Genomic DNA, 17,688 nt, shown 5'->3' with positions numbered 1-17,688 from the left:
AGAATTCCCTACCTTCCTTCCTTTGATCATCTTTGGCATACTCTCTCTCTCTCTCTCATTTTCTTTTCTCATATAATAATAACCCACCATTTACCAACCCATTAACCATCTTAATTAGTTTTCTGCTTTCAACACCTCTTAGGAGCAGATATGGTTGTGGCCTCGATCACGAGTGAAGAGATTTTACCCATTGAACTTCCAACGGTGGACTTAGCGGCAGAAAGATCGACGGTGATAAAACTCATCGTGAAAGCTAGTGAGGAGTATGGTTTCTTCAACGTGATTAACCATGGTGTTCCTCATGACACCATAGCCAAAATGGAAAAAGCGGGTTTTGATTTCTTTGCAAAACCACTTGCCCAAAAGAAACAGGATGCACCTGATCATTATGGATTCAAAAACATAGGGATCAATGGAGACATGGGTGAGGTTGAGTATCTTCTCCTCAATGCTGCTTCTATTGCTCAGTTCATGAACATCTCCAATGAACCATCAAACTTCAGGTATGTGCACTCAGTCATAATTCGTACGTACTTTCTGTCATTGTCCAATACTTTTTACATTTATTGCATGTTTGGGTTTACTGTATCATCTCTCTCTCTCTCTCTCTCTCCCTTTGTGTCTTGGTTCGTTCAATTCAAGAGAATACTCCTTAATCTTGTGATAGAGTGTGGCTCTTTTTTTCTTTCTTTTTTTTTTTTTTGGAATTTTTATTTTGGCTACATGACACTTTTTATGATGGGTGTGGCCAATGGACAAGAACTGCAGTATTACAGTTTGGGGGTGACAAGGTCATGACTCATGAATATGTAGAACACGAATAATGATGGATGCACAAAACTCTCTTCACACATAACCCTCTCAATAAAAATAATGTGGGGCTAATATATTTCCCTACGTTACTTTACACATGACATACACTCAACTTTTTCGGTCCCCCATTTTTTTGTTGGAATATATGTCAAGGGAGATTAATGTGCATTAATTATTATTCAACAACAACAGCCCAAGCTTTTTCTCACTCAACATGCATTCAACGATGTGATAATATTTTATTATAAACTGTGTTTTTCTTTATTTTATAAGATTGAGTTCTTAGGAAAATTAGGAGCCATCTTATTTCTCATATATTAAATATTTAATTTTATTTAATCAATAGTCGTCAGTTCAAGTAAAGCATACTAAATTCTTTTCAATCATTATTCCTAATTTGAACTGTGAATAAAAAAGTATTTCATGCGTAAAACTCAGCACATAATTATTTGGATGTGTTTGGCTTAGCAAAATTGCCTCATAAAAAGTACGTCTAGTTTAGATGAAGAAATCATTTAATTTTATATTCAATTTTTTAATTTTTTAATTTAATTTGATTTAAGATTTATAATTTTTTATATTATATCAAATTGAAAACGTCGTTTTCTTTTTATATAACTAAATTTTAATTTATTATAATATTAATCAGTCATAATTTAAATCTTATTTTAAATTTTGAGATACTATGTCATAATATTAATAAAAACGATGTTTCTTAAAGATTTTCAGTTCTTAAATATCATTTATCTAATTTACTTATATGTAATAAAATAAAATATTCATTATTGATGATAAAAGTATCAACTATTCTGCTTAGTTAAATTTGATTTATAAAATTTACTTATTTAGTAGTAGTCGTGTAATATACCCAAAAAAAATTACTATTTTATAAAATAAACTGTTGAATTTTAAATTATTCTTAGAGAGTGTTTTGCATTTAAAATCTCTCATTTAATACTTATTATTGTTATCTAATGATCAATTTTTAAATCTAAAAAATATTAAATTAAAATTTTTAATTTAAATCATAATATTCGACAACATCAATGCATTGTACTAAATTTTATAATTTTTAATATTTTTATATAAATTCTTATATTTTGCACAAATTAAAAAATTGACTATATAATTAATCATAACATTAAAATGCATATAAGACATATACATGGGTGTGAGAGAGAGAATGAAGAACAAGGTTGGTTTGGGAATAACTTCAAAAATTCTTATTCGTAGAATTTTTTTAAAATTATCAATTAAAATATTAAATAACATTTTTTTACTAAATATTATATTAAAATCATAAAAATAAGCATACTGTTAGCATTTTTTTTTCTTTTTGGCATGGACCATATATGTTAGCTAGTAAGTTATTGCCAGCTTAAGTGGTGAGTATCCCAACTATGAATAATCATAACGTCTCTCTTGACACTACGTACCTTCCTATGAGTTGTATCTGACCAACAAAGAACGGAGAGAGAATGTGGTTTGAGAGTTTCAACGTTATTGCTTCTTTGAGTGATGGCACTGTGCCTACCGTTCTTTATACAACACCATGTTGCCAGTGGTCCTTAGATTTGCGTTATGATTCATTTTCAGCTTGTCACTCGCTCTATTTGGAACTCTTAATTAATGTCATCAAGGTCAAGTTAAACCATAGCCCAATAAAGATTGTTGTCTAGGATAACAGTTATATCTCACATAAATAACCACAACTTCATAATAACAATGTTAACCCACCATGTCCATATGTTATTAAGAAAGTCAAATATTTTTATAATAATCACATACTATCATCTAGTTAAGTTTGAGTACACTTATTAAACATTTTAAATGAAAACAATGAATAAAGGTTAAGAGAATTAATGCATGTCTGAGTTTATTTATTTTAAAGTGTCTAAAATTATTATTTTTCTGAAAAAAATAAGAAAAAAACATAAACCAAACATGTCATTATTTTAATCCTTTTGTCTATTTATTGTGTGCTTACTGTTCCACTTGCCTGTTTTCCATCTTGCAAAGATGAATTAATGAGTTTTTTTTTTACCCTCAAAGGAAAAAATGTTAATAACGAAATTAGAATAGGAGCATGCGCAGCGTACTTAATATTCAATTGAAAAATATATTAATATGCTCTTTAAATTTTGTTTAAGAAGTATAAATATAAAAATAAGACACAAACGTAAGTATAATAATGCAACAAGTTAATATATTCGAATTTAATTAAGATACATTACGAGTATAAAGAGTTGTATATATTCATTCAATTATAAATTTTTATTTCAATAAACTTTATTGATCTTTTCAATAATCAATTTAAAATTTATATTTGACAGGATATTAATGTTAAATTTTGTATTTATATATTTTAAAACTTTAAAGATCCCTATTGATATAAGACACATATTGCAATAAAATCTACGTTCATTGATATGCTTTGAAGTGTCGTACTGTATAAAATAGACCACACATATGACCTCGTCCTCGGAAGATCGATCCTTTGAGAAGATTCAGTCCTTGCAACTTTGGTTCAAGAGTTAAAGATATATGAGGTATAAAAGGAGAAAAGAAAAGAAACAAAAGAAAAATAGTTTTAATTCTTGTATATACATTCTTTATAACTTATTATAATTATTTTTATGTGTGTATCACATCATTCCTTTTATTTTACAAATTTTTTTATCTTTTTATTAATTGTTAAAATAAATATAAAAAATAGAAATTCTTGAAGAAAAAATCCGGGGTGCACGTGAGATTTTAAAACCATTGATGATGCACATGGGACTATGGAAAAGGAGTAGGTACTCCTAGGAGGTGGGATTGTATGTCAGAGACTCTTTTACCACTTTCAACTCTTCAAAGATTAATGACATTCCTGTCCATGTCATGTCAACACTGATCCAGTGGTGCATTCTAGTGATTTATTTACTCATGGTTATGATTAATTTGGGAAAAAGAGGAAATCAAATAGGAAAGATCAGAAAAAGTACCGTTGGATAAAAGATTGGATTTCAGATTGACACACACATATATCTCAAATACTACAACTACATCAAAACGTCCAATCAAATCAAATCCAAAAGCTGAACTTTAATGAGTCGAAAATAAAATTCCCAAAATGTTATGAACAAGTTCGTTATTAATTAATTTTCTTACCAAAATAACCAAAACCAGAAATGAAATATAAAGTAGCAGGTAGTGGCAGTACAGTGTCCGGTCAACCAGAGCCAGATTGAATTGATTGATGCCACTGCCATGATGCAGTTCAAAAACCCACCTAGTTCTACCACTGTCATCTCCACTTCACTGTTAGCTAGCATTGGACAGGTGAAGAGGCTCTTGTGATACATGTACATAAATATGAAAAATTGGTACTTTCTTTTTAATTGTTTAATTTTGTGTGACGTACCATTAATTACTGGGCTTATTTGTGAATATTTGGCAGCTTCATTAATGTAATTGGTTTGAAGTTTGGGCATAAAGAGCATATATGTGATTTAGGCTATGAATGTGAGTGTGTGACAGTGTAATTGTACATGACAGCTCTACTGTGAGTGCATACAGAGATGCTGTTAGGGAGCTAGCATGTGAGATATTGGAGCTAATGGCAGAGGGTCTGGGGGTCCCGGATACATTGGTATTCAGCAGGTTGATCAGCGAGGTTGATAGTGACTCAGTGCTCAGGTTCAATCACTACCCACCTATACTTAACAAAGACTGCAAAGATAAGGACAAGTCGCCTTCTCACAGCCATAACAAGGTTGGCTTTGGGGAGCATTCTGACCCTCAGATTCTTACCATACTCAGATCCAACGATGTGGGTGGCCTCCAAATCTCTCTTCAAGATGGGGTGTGGAACCCAGTTACCCCTGACCCCTTAGCTTTCTGTGTTAATGTGGGTGATCTCTTACAGGTATATATGTTCTTATCCTACACATTAGTTTTTCTCAGCCCCACAACCTGGTTTCATTTTCCTAAGCACAACAAAGGGTCTATGTGGAGGGGATGGGGGGGCCTTGGTTTTGCCTCTGAGAAAGCTGGGAAAGAAAATTTTTATATCTTAAAAGATATATAGCTTCATCAGGTTGATATGAAAAGTGAAATGACATGGGAAAATCACTACTGGGTCACTACTGCAATACTTATAGATCAGCACATATTTATTATATATATATAACACCTAAGAGTACGTACATGCTGAGTTGTGATGGCTTTTATTTTATTGAAAAAAGAGATAGACATAACATGTTTTACATGGGAGCCAACATGTTATATTGTTATGTATGTCTTAGCATATATGAAATTGGATGGTATGAAAATTAATAGCGGGGCATTTGGGATTGGTGGAATAATTAAGGCTTAGTGACGAATTAGGCTTTCGGTTGTGTGTGTAAGAGATGGTACAAAAATGGGAAGTGATTGATTTTATATTGTGTGTTCATAAAGGTTATGACAAATGGAAGATTTGTGAGTGTGAGACACAGGGCAGTGACCAACGCATACAAGTGTAGAATGTCGGTGGCATACTTTGGGGCTCCACCACTTGATGCATGCATTGTTGCTCCTTCAGTTATGGTTACACCACAGAGGCCCTCCCTCTACAAACCCTTCACTTGGGCTGAATACAGGAAAGTCACCTACTCTTTGCGGCTTGGAGAACGCCGCATTGACCTTTTCAGGAACTGCACACAAGTAGAGTAATAGGTTCATGAGCAGTCTAAAGTAGATTTGGTAGCAATACCACAGTGTAAAGCTTCTTCCCCTTTTGTGTTTTCCTTTGGTGTCCTTATGAGCTTCTATATGCTTTGCCAAAATGTCCCAACAATTTTTGGATTGCGTGGAACTGTGCAACTTAACTTGATTAGGAAAACAACAAAACAAAATAATAATAATTACTGCATGTGTTTCAGTTTCTTTGTATCCAGGTTGTTCTTGTCATTATAATTAAGGGGAGTTTTTGGTTCTCAGTTATGATAAAAATGTTCCCAAGAGTATTATGTGTGAGAATTCTATTTTCTGAAATGGTGTTATTAATGAAGGTGAAGATTGTCGTTTCAAAATATTCTTACGTAAAAGTATGGTCTCTGACTCTGCCATACGTGGAGATTTTGGACATTTTTCATGATAGAATATTCATATATATTGGATATAAAAATATATAATTCTTTAAGTATGATTATAGACTCTTACTGATATAAAGAACTGCACAGGTGTGGTATCTTTACTTAGGAATGAAAACGGATCTCCATATCTTGAGTGCCTTTGCAAAAATACTCATAATGAACAAGACAAATGCTCGTTTAATAAATTTAAATGTAGATAAGTACTAAAAGTATTTAAATATAGTATTGAAATATATTTACTTATTAACCCCAAAAGTGATATAATTTACTATTTTCAAAAATGATTATACCTAATTACTTCAATAAACTCATTGAATTTATTTGATCCTAGTTGACTATTGGACCTATAATTACCCCTACTCATAGAAACCACTTTTTAAAGCAATTATTGAAACTAAAAATTTTAAGTGATTATTATCATCATACATATAAATTTTCTTTGAACATATTTTATGCATTAATTTCGCCACTCCAATAAAATTAGTCTAGCTTTATTATCGAAAATTTGTTTATCCCACTGTTATTTTAAATTAACAAACATTTCGTATCATAAAAGAGTATTTTGAAATATAAGTGAAATGTAAAAGATGATAAATACAAAATTAATAATTCTGAAAAAATATTTAAAACTAATTTAATTGATAATTTTTTTTTATTAATTTATAAATTTTATCTTATATTTAACTTAAATATAAGAAATTTAAATATTAATTGAAAATAAAAAATATTTGTTAAAATAGATATATAATCTTAAAAAATAATTCAATACGAAAATATTAAAAATATATTGTGTACAATAAAAAAAAAACACGTGATTAGTAACGGATTGAAGGTGGAGGGATATTGGTGGGGCTCCCCTCCTCAAATATTTGTTTCTTACTAATTAAAATTCAACTATATAAAAAATGGGAGATGATAAATGGGTACAAAGGGTATATATTTTATAAACTATAAAAAAAAATTTATACTTTTATTATCAAACACGTAAATAAACTTTTAAAAAAATTATTTTATCTTAACTATGATATATATTTTATTTTAGTGCATATAAACTTTATATATAAATGCACTAAAAAATTAGTTTAGTGCATATGAGGAAAGTGGTAACAGATAGTATGAAGTTGAGCTTATGCTTAGATTAATGGAATGTGATGGATTGAAATAGAAAGGAGTGGTGTATTTATCGTTTCATAATACATTTTTTTTCTGTTTCTTAAAAAAAATATGTTTTTCAAGCGGTTAGTAATATCCTGAATGACTACGTTCTCTGGTTTATGTTCAGACTAAATTCCGTGCAAATATATATTTGTCCTCGACCTGAAATTCTGGAAACAATAATTTCGAAGGAGAAATAAAATGATTTGCAAAACAAAACGAAATTAATGTGATTTTCTTTAATTTATTCATTATCACAAATTCCGCAGCGTTTGAAGAGACTGTGTAATACTTTGTTTTATCTTTAAAATTATAAATATATGTTAATTTAATCTCTAAATTACAAAAGAAAAATAATCTTTTTATGTAATTTTTAAAATTAATTTCAGACTTAACCTTTCATCTTTTTGTTTTTTTATTATTGTACCGAAACATATGCTTGGTAATTATCAAAAAAGAAAAATATATTCTGAAAAATCGTTGGGAGTGTGAAAAGAGAGGCCCAATTTCTTTTGTTGGGCCTTGTACTAAATTTGTGCAGTCGAAAACAGCCCAAAGGGATTAGGGCCTGTTTGTACACAGTTTCCGTTGCGGGTCATAATTTCTTAGTGATCTTATGTTTGATATTATAGAGAGATTTTTCACTCGTTTTTAGGTTGGGCGATAATAAAATGTATATACTGTCGGTAATCCATTTAGGACAAAAATAGGTATAGAAAATGTGGGTGTCAATCTTGTCTAGTCTTAACTTTTAAGAAAATAATAGCTTTCGAGACTAATCCTTTTTCTATTGTACTTCACTTTCAAACTATTAACTTTTCTGCCAGTTAATCCACGTGATATAATGTGAACCTGTTTATGAACAACCTTACCTGCATGCTTTGTGTACACAAACACACTAAATGTTTATAATAAAATAATGATTCAAAAGTAAAGATATTAAAAAATCGATACAAAGCTTGTTTCAAAATATAAAAAGATGAATTTGATTTTCTAGGGAGCAAGAAAATGAATAATAGATTAGAAGTACAGCTTTTCTGCACTTAGTGAGACACACGCATAATTTTCTAAAGCTCAATGATGAGCTATTTTTGTGACTTTGGCTTCCTTTCAAGCTTTTATAACATTTTGACAATAAAAATAAGGGTGTCTTAAACTTGGGGCAAATCATGTCCCCAGATTTTGGACCTTTTTTCTGAAAACAATGATGCTGGAGCCTTGTACTGACATGAAATGTATTAAGAAAAACAATAAACAAAAGGAAAGAGAAGAAAGAAAACGTAGAACAGTAGATGTTGGTATTATGTTTGATGTGGAAGAAGGAACACAATTGGGAAGTTGAGTGGCAAAACTTAATGCGATAATTGAGCTAAATTTGCGGGACGAACTCAAGTAACTTTCAAAACGTCAACCCAGCAGCTATGATAAGCTAAAGAGTTTTTTTTATAATTGACGTATTGAATTTTGGATACTTCAACAGTTCAACTCACTACTCTCAAACTCGTCAAAGTGTTGGAACTTGTGAGCCAAAATAGCATAAACAACATGTTCTTTGTTTTTTATATTTGTTAACTTTTACGAATATATTTTTAATATTTGACTAAATTTTATTCAAAACTATAAAAATATATGAAAAAATATTAAATTTTAAAAAAATCTACATAATTTTTACTATTTTTAAATATTTGTAATTAATAATTAAAAATGTGTTAAAATGAATAAATAAATAGTATTTTTGCTAGCATTTCTCATTTGTTAATTAACATGATGATAAGTTTTTTTTTTTTTAGTATAAATTTTATTTTACAAGGGCTGCTTTACAAATAGGTGTGATGGGATAATAGCATATTTATTTATATTATATTATGTCTTTTTTTCAAAAAAAAATTTTGCTAAATATTATTTTTTTATTTTAAACATTATGTTCACTGAATCCGATGTGTTAAAAATATTGTGCAATTCATAGATATATTTCTAATTTTTTAAGATTTAATTAAAATATTATATAAATTAATTTAAATGGTAAATATATATATAATTTTTTAAAATTCATCTTAACCAACAAAATTTATTTGGCTGATGATGTATAAACATTTATTATATTTAATATTAAAATTAAAAATATTAATCAAATAAATTATAGAAGATACATTTTTTCTTCATTCAAATTATTAATTAATAAATATATGAATATGACATAGAAAATAAACACGTGTTACAACTTGAAAAAAATTACAAAACTTCATAAAAAAATTGATCAAATTAGTAATTTAGTCCTTTAATTTTTATTTTATTTTATTTAATTTTCTTCTAATTTTTATTACATATCATTTAATAGTTCACTTTTCATTTTTTTCTAAAGTTATTTCTTTTGTGATGATATTATTAAATCTCTCAATTTTTTTAAAACAATATTTGTAAATTGGGTTGTTTAACTCACCTAATTCTTTGTGTATTAGTCATAAAATGTAACAAAATTTTAGAATAAAGGTCATATAATAATAATATAAAAGCGTTAAAAAGATTGATCAATTATTGTCAAAATATAAAATTTAATAATAAAAAAATAAGTCTTAAATAATGACCTGTTTTGATTTCTCATTTTAGTTAAAAAATCACAAAATTTTGATATATTTATTGTAACTCAATGTCTAGAAAAGGACTCAGATAATATTAATAATTATTAAAAGAAAAAATAGTGTTCAAAAATATGGATTTTAATGTTATATCAAATATAATTTGGACTCACAAAAATTGTATTTAAGTTTTTTTTTCTATTAAAATTGTGTTTAAGTTTGACAAAGTCTATTTTTTTCTTTATAAATTTTTAGACTTAACCTGCATTAGACTTAATTGCGTTTGAGTAAATAAATTTAAATTTAAAAATTTAAAGCTTGAGTCTTATATTTTATTGGACGAGTTTGGGCCGGTTAGATAAACGAACATACCTTTCCAGCTTTAATACAAAGTACATGCAAAAATTCACAAAACATTATGAAAATATTATATGGTAAATATTATTATGTTTTTAAAATGTCTATTAAGTTATTAAAAAATTCTTACTATGAGAATTTTCGGTAAAATTAAATATTGTCTAGTAACTAGTTATCTTAAAATAAAACAAAAATCTTGACTTTATAAGAGTGGAAGGTTGACTAAATGAGCTGGTAAATAATTAAATTATTATAACTCATTTCATTAGTAGTTAATTTGAATATATTATAGCTGAAAGCTTATGCTGTTATTCACTCATTATTATAAGTTTGAATGAACCTTAAAAATGAACTTGCTGAGAGTTACTTCTAGAATGTTGCTACGCCATTCACGTACTACAATTCTAAAATGATAGATAGACAATCAACCATATAACTACCTGTTGAAAATATGATATCAAGCCCCTCAGTTCAGTGCCACGAGATCTTTCCCACAATCAAAATTCAGAAAATTTTAGTTTCACGCATAATAATAAGTAATTTAATAATAATCACGTTAATGTTATATTAAATATATATAAAATAGATAATAAAATTTAATGAATTATTTTTAAAAATGTAAAATATTCTTTTAAATTTATTATTACAGTAACGATAATAATATCCCTAAACTTCCCTAAGGAGTAGATTGATTATTTCAACTCTTCAACTACAAACTCTTGTGGCCCACTACAACACCTGTGCCCAACAAGCGTACTCCACATAGGCCTGGACCAAGGTGTTGGCCCAGTCCACGTCGATGATTTTATTCAGACAAAAATTAAAGTAATTATGTGTGTAATTGAAAAAGTCACCACTAATAAATAAAAATATAATTTATTTAAAGAATTTGGTATAGGTTTGGGCAGATAATTCAAACCGCATGAAAATAAAAAATCCTTCTGCTTGATAATTACATGGAGTTCTTCGAAACTGTGACGTAAGGAATGATATAATTTCACATCTCAACATATTAACAAATATATAATCTGCTTGACCCGTGTTTTAGGTGTAAACCAAGTCACAACTGTGGTTTTTTCTTCCCTTGTTTTGTTCATAGTCAAAGAGCACTAATGTTAATCTCATCTCTAATGATTAGATTCACTCTTGCCCAACCAACTAGCTCAAGTTGCCAACGATTTGTGTTGAGCATTGCTCAGTCAACAATTTTATTGGATTAACTCAAACATAGACCATCCTTGTAACTTTATCGTCGAAATTCGTTTCGTATCATTTAAATTCGATCTTCTTCTCTTTTCATGTTTCTAAAGAAGATTGTAGTGTGTTGTTTAATTTTCTGAATAATGCTTGATGCTGTGTGTACCAATTATATACATTGAGATGAATATTGAAATGCATTCTTGTCACGCACGCAATTGGTAATTTCCCAATTATATCCCAAGCTTTGGCTACTTTCCCTTTTCCCTGTTTGGCTTAAAATTGGCAACAGATTAAATTGCAATTTAAGCGTAAAACGCGTTTTTTATATTCACCCCCGGCTTCAGAGTTTAGGTAAATGATGAAAAGTTCTAAGAATACTGGTTAAGAAGGTTTTTAAAAAATATTGTTAATTTTTAATTAGCACACAATACTAGTTAGAAAAACCCTAAAATCTATCCTATGTGAGAATGAGACAGATTTTACCTTTTCGGGTCAAATTGTTATGTCTTGTCATGCATTTCATATCGATGTATTAATTGTGTTTATAAATTAATTATTTTTCTTAATACATATATTGTTAATATTTTGTCTATATGAGATGATTATTGGTTATAGGATGATTGATTACTGTATAAAGAATTTAATTAAAAACATTAACAATATAAATTTTTATGAACTAAATTTATGATTTTTTTAATTAATTAATACTGTATAAATCTTCATACTAATAATATATTGAGTAAACTTTTGAAGTAAACAAAAAGAAGACAATCTCTTGCATAAATTATATTTTAAAAATATTCATAACGGGGTAGGTGTAATGGAAGAAGTTTTAATCCCAATGGATGTGGCGACCGGATAGAGTTGAGCAATAAAGTCTAAATGACAAGCTTAAGGTTTTTTTTTTTTTTTTTTTTTTGGGTTGGACATTAAATTTGCTTGTTATTGGTATGTAAAATTTGAGAAATCATTTATATTCCTATAGCTTAAAAATCTTCCTTTCCACGTAAAAATGACACATATTTTGAAGATACAAAAGTTAAAAAATAAAAACTAGTTAATATTTTTAAAAAAATGAATATTACTTCTTTTTTTTTGCAAACTGAAATACTAAAAAATATAGTATTTTTCTATAAAAATATTTATTTTATTTGATCCTTTGATTAAAAATAAGGTAATTTGTTCATAAAAAATTTATAGTTTAGTGTAGGCCAAGCTTAGGCTAACTTAGACATATTTACTAAATAAGTTAAATTATTTTTTTAAAATTATTTAGTTAAAAATAATTTAGACTTAACTGATCGATTTATTTAATTAGTTAATAATAATATGTATAATATATCTTAAAATTATATAGTTATTTTATTTAAAAGCTTAACTTTATAATTTAGACGTATTAATTTATTTAAATATAATATTTATTATTTAAAAGACTTTATTAAGATGTAATTTTTTAGATAAACTTTTATTTTAAGTCCAACTTTTAAAAAGGTCATCTTAAGTCCTTCAAAATAGTCCATATCAAATAACTAGGCCAAACGTAAACCTTAAAGCTAAAAATCCAGTTAAACTCAAATTTTATAAATCTTAATTCATTTGGTCAAGTTTTATCCTTACGTCTAATTTATGATCAAATCCTTATATGCATTCTCTTCAATTTTTTTTACCAAACCATCAGCAATATTATTTGTATTTAATAATAGAGTAGTTTATGATTACATCTCTTGAGATTTAGAAAAAAAATGATACTCTTTTTATTTTTTTATATTACTTTGACATTCTCAATTTATATAATCATATAAGAAATAAAAGAAGTCTATGGTATTGAAAATGATATACAGTATTATGTTATTGTTTTAATTAAGAGAGACTTGTGTATGTAAAAGCAAAAAATAAAGAGATATATATATTGACTGAAATTTTATTAAATTTTACGGGATGTGAGTATAATTTATTCATTTATTTATTGTAATTAAAATGGAGACATAACTTATAAATAAATTTATTTTAAATATTTTTTTTAAATGCGTGTCTGAGGTTAGAATTCAGAGTTAAAAAAAATCGAGACCTTTTAAATTAAGAAAAATTATTTATTAAAAAGTATTATTAACTTATTTAAACTTTTAAGTATTTTTGTGAAATAAATTTGTTTAATAAATTATCATAATGAATTTTATTTAACGTTTATTTTTTCATTGATATTAAAATCACGTTATTTAATTTTTTTAGGGTAATTAACCTATTTGATGCTTGTTAAGATATTATTGCTCTTCGGTAAAAATTTATCAATTTACTTTTAACAAAATTATTTCTATTAAAGTAATAATAATTATTAAAATGGTCAACACTACTGATAAGTAATATATTTATTTAGAAAAGAACTAAGGTTTTTTTTTTTTTTTATATTGGTTGGTGTATCGTTTTCTATTTTTATATTTAGAACAATGCGATGTATATAATTAATTAGATGCGAAAGTTGTAAACATTCCACGATAATCTTTTCTTAGTTGGAACGAAGTGTCAAGAACAATTTTGATCCTTGCTATATAATTTCTCAATTTTAAACAGTAAATTGCAAGTATTTCAATAATAGGAAAAAAAATAAAAGCAAACATAGAAGTGTGGTGGTGAACCAATATAGATGAAGAAAATGAAATAAATAATGTCGAAAATTAATTGAGAATATAAAAGTATAAATAAAACTTCGTTTAAGATAAGAGATAAAGTCAAAATACTGTATGGGACGAGGACATTTTTTAAAACTCATTGAATGCTCAAGATTATGCATATTTATCATTAAGGAAATATGAGCATCAACAAATCTATAGCCAAGCTAATTAAAGTGGCTTAGTTATCGTCTTAATATTAAGGAAAATCAAGAACCACTAGAATGTACGATAACGATATATTAACGTAAATGAAAAGAGATTAGCGAGTTGTTTCATCACGTAATAAGAGTTCTTCTTTGGCCTTATCTAAAACGTATGGAGGTTAAGAACGTTTCACATGAGGCCATGCTCGCTAACCACACATAAGAACATGGTTTTAAAATTTTACGTTAAAGGTTCTCTTTTTTCTTCATCAAATGAGAACAAGATAGATCTGTATAGTAGTAACCCACAAGGCCAGTGAAATGAAAGCTGATTAGGGAATGACGAAATTGAAGTGAAATTATTAAAACATTTGACGTCACCAAAATAACGTACGTAAAACTAAAAGTGGATGAAAATGACTAGAATAGAAATTGAAGTCATGATCTTGAAGTACTTTCTATATTACACAATTATATTAAATACAGTTTGTGTGGTTAATAAAAGTTGAAATATATTCCCTTGAGTTTTAAGTTGAATCCCCTTGGAGTGCAACAATGTACCTTCATGTATTGACTGATGGGTTTTTTAAAATCTTTGACTAGACATGCATGACTCTAATATTCAGGCTAATGTCTTAAACCAGAAATACAAGTTAAGTAAATTGTTTTAAAGTGGTACTTCTAAAATTCAAGTTCTTTATTATGAGAAAAAAATATTTCTACTGTGGCATGTAATTTAATAATTATGCTAATTTCTAATCCTCTTGTCTTAAAGATTTCCAAGTATGTACCTGAAGAATTAATATCTTTTCTTTGTTGTTTTCATTTCTTTGTTATTAAAAATAATGATTAAGAGGAAAAAAAAATATGGTAGGAAAAGGAAAGAAAGAGAGATAGGACAAAAGATTTCCATTAAAGGCAGTAGTAGTGCAGCGATGTATCTGTTACACATAATTGCAACTATCTTTCTCAATTCCCTAAGGTTTTGGATTCATTATATGACAAGCATTTGTGTCTAATAAGAACCCACCACGCTATTTTGGATAAACAAGGTTTGAGTATGAGATGACTATATAATTGGAATTTCCAAAATTAACGTATAAGACAATATTTTTCTCTAACCAATTGCAATACAAAACACACTTTTCTTCTTGAGTATTGAACCTAAGGTTGAATCCATCTACAAGCATAATATGTGGTTCGATTTATTTAGTAGCTAGAATAAGATCATAATTAAAGACTAAATGTAAAACGTGTTTTTTCCTTTTAGTGGAAAGCCAACACAAGCATTCTCTTTCTTTGTTACGGGCAGGAAAGAGCTTATGCATTTTGAGGCAATGACCTATGAAAGTTGACAAGAGGTGATCACCATTAACTTCTGTCTGCGCACCTTCAACTTGTGGCTGTCAGGGGTTGCAAGGAAGGCCTTTTAAAACGCCCTTAACTTGAAACCATGGTTTGTTTATTCGATTTTATTTCATTTTATCACAAAACTTCACGCAACTGATAAACGATCAACGAAAAGGATGTAATGTAGATGTACTACTACTAATTATGATAAGAATGGGCTAGAAAATGTACAAAAAAGAGAAAAGGGTTATATTATATTTTAAATCTAATGATGAAATCCTATCATTATTGAGATTAAAAGGTTATGAAATCCTATTTTATAATCAATCTTTATACTATATTTTAAATTTATGTACTCTTTCTTGAAAAATAAACCCTCCCCTAACCTTGAAATGCCTTATATCAATTGTACTTTTCATTATTAAAATAAGTGGTTTTACTACTAATAATAATTTTTCTGTGTGTGTATTATCTAAATTAAAAAATACCAGTGTAATATAAGAAAACGTGTCCGTTACATGAAATTGAAATCCACATTATTTTTAAATAGACTTCCAAAAATTTCATAGTGCAAGATTAGATAAAAAAAATGCCATTACATTTGTTTTAAAGAACAAAGAAGTAATTACCCAATTCATTTAACAATCTAATACGGATTGTTATTTTATTTAGTGTTATCAAAATGGGCCAGGTTTAATGCCCAACCTGTTTAACTTTTTTATAAAACATAGGTTGGACTTAAAACCCCCTTTAACTCGATTTTAATTTTAACCTATCATATTTATTTGTTCAAATAAAGAACTGATTCATCAATAATAATAAATAATTATATATAATAAATTTACAGTATATTCTAAAAATATTTATATTAATAAAGTGCTAAATTGATAACACATTCATTAAATAAATAAATATATCTACTTATATGATTTTCAACTGAATGTCTTATTAACACAAATCTCACAAATAAATTATGTCTGATTGAAAATATCTCATTACATTTGCTATTAATTGAATGAATATGAATATTTATTAAACAAACTAAGGAAAGTAAAATTCCCCTCATATTGAATAACTAATTAAGAAAAAATAATGAAAAAATCATATGTATTGAAAAATTGAAAAAGACACATGATTATCCGAAAAAGCATGAATAAAAATTATCCCACCCTCAAGAATAAACACAAAAATTTATAACAAAAAGATGGATTTCTATGGCTCCTAAGCAGGGATAGAAATATCGAGTCAAGGGAAACTTTATCATCAAGCCTATTTTTCAAGATTTAAGACTTGAACCTATCATGTTTGAATCGTTTTTTTCAAGTCTAATACTTAAAACATATACTAATAAACACATAATTTCAAAATGTTACTGTAAAACTTTAATAAGAATTATAATAATCAAAATAATATTTAAAGTTGTTAAATTTAAAAAACTTTTTAAATAATATGTAAAGTCTGTTCTTTTTTACTAAATAGGTTATTTAAAAAAAATATATGCTTTAACTTGTTTTATGAAAAACTTGGACTTGATTTTAGACTTAATATGAACATAATTATAAATTTAAAATTTACTTAAGTTATTTTCGTCCTTAAAAAAGTGCATAAAAAATAATTATATAGGTGGGTAATATTTATGTTAAAAAACCCCCTGTACACTAAAATTGATGTTATAGTTGTCGTTATTATCATTGTTTTTATTGATAAGTTTCATAAATTTAAAATTAATATGATACTTGATAGTTTATAAATAAGGTAAAATAATTAATAATAATTCTAATTATAATTCATCTTTATTAGGAAATGAAATAGATAAAAAGAAAAGAAAAGAAAAGAAACCGATGGTGTTATTATCTGTTTTGTTTCAATCCAAAAATTTGGTGATACGTGACATGATAAGTTCATAGGCCCCAGGTTCATTGTAAGTAACACTTGAGGAGTTCCTTTCGAACAGTAATGAGATGAAATGTGGCCATAACATGATCATCATACACAAATTTTCAGATACCTTAATGGTGCAATCAAAGTTTAGTCCACATATTCATGTGGGGCCCTACTTTGGTTCTTTAATGCCCACGTGGGTTCAGCATGGGCCCCACTTCTTGACTCCGAAGTCATCCTCGGGCCCTATCAACCGAAGGTTGCTTAGAATGGTGGAAGAACATTGCAGGAAACTAAACGTGGCTGAAGGATAAAAAGTCTTTGAACCGTTCTGGTTGTGGAGTCCAGTTATGTAATCACCTCTTTTTGTACTCAACGTGCATATTGGAATACGTTCCTCATACGTATCTATATCTGGGGTGAG

At 27.7% G+C, this 17,688-nt stretch overlaps 1 protein-coding gene across 1 annotated transcript; it reads left to right on the top strand.

The window, feature by feature from the left end:
- The first annotated feature begins 150 nt into the window (after positions 1 to 150).
- LOC113853186 (gibberellin 2-beta-dioxygenase 2-like) lies at positions 151 to 5,511 on the top strand. The gene is made up of 3 exons (XM_027483684.1): positions 151 to 503; positions 4,354 to 4,723; positions 5,257 to 5,511. Exons 1-3 carry the CDS (start codon positions 151 to 153, stop codon positions 5,509 to 5,511), a joined length of 978 nt encoding a protein of 325 aa, XP_027339485.1.
- Positions 5,512 to 17,688: the final 12,177 nt, after the last annotated feature.

This window comes from Abrus precatorius, unplaced genomic scaffold, assembly GCF_003935025.1.
Source record: "Abrus precatorius isolate BTA unplaced genomic scaffold, Abrus_2018 Scaffold10, whole genome shotgun sequence".
Taxonomy (NCBI): domain Eukaryota; kingdom Viridiplantae; phylum Streptophyta; class Magnoliopsida; order Fabales; family Fabaceae; genus Abrus; species Abrus precatorius.
The sequence above is the reverse complement of the archived record's forward strand: the minus strand, read 5'-3'. Positions and strand labels throughout refer to the sequence as shown.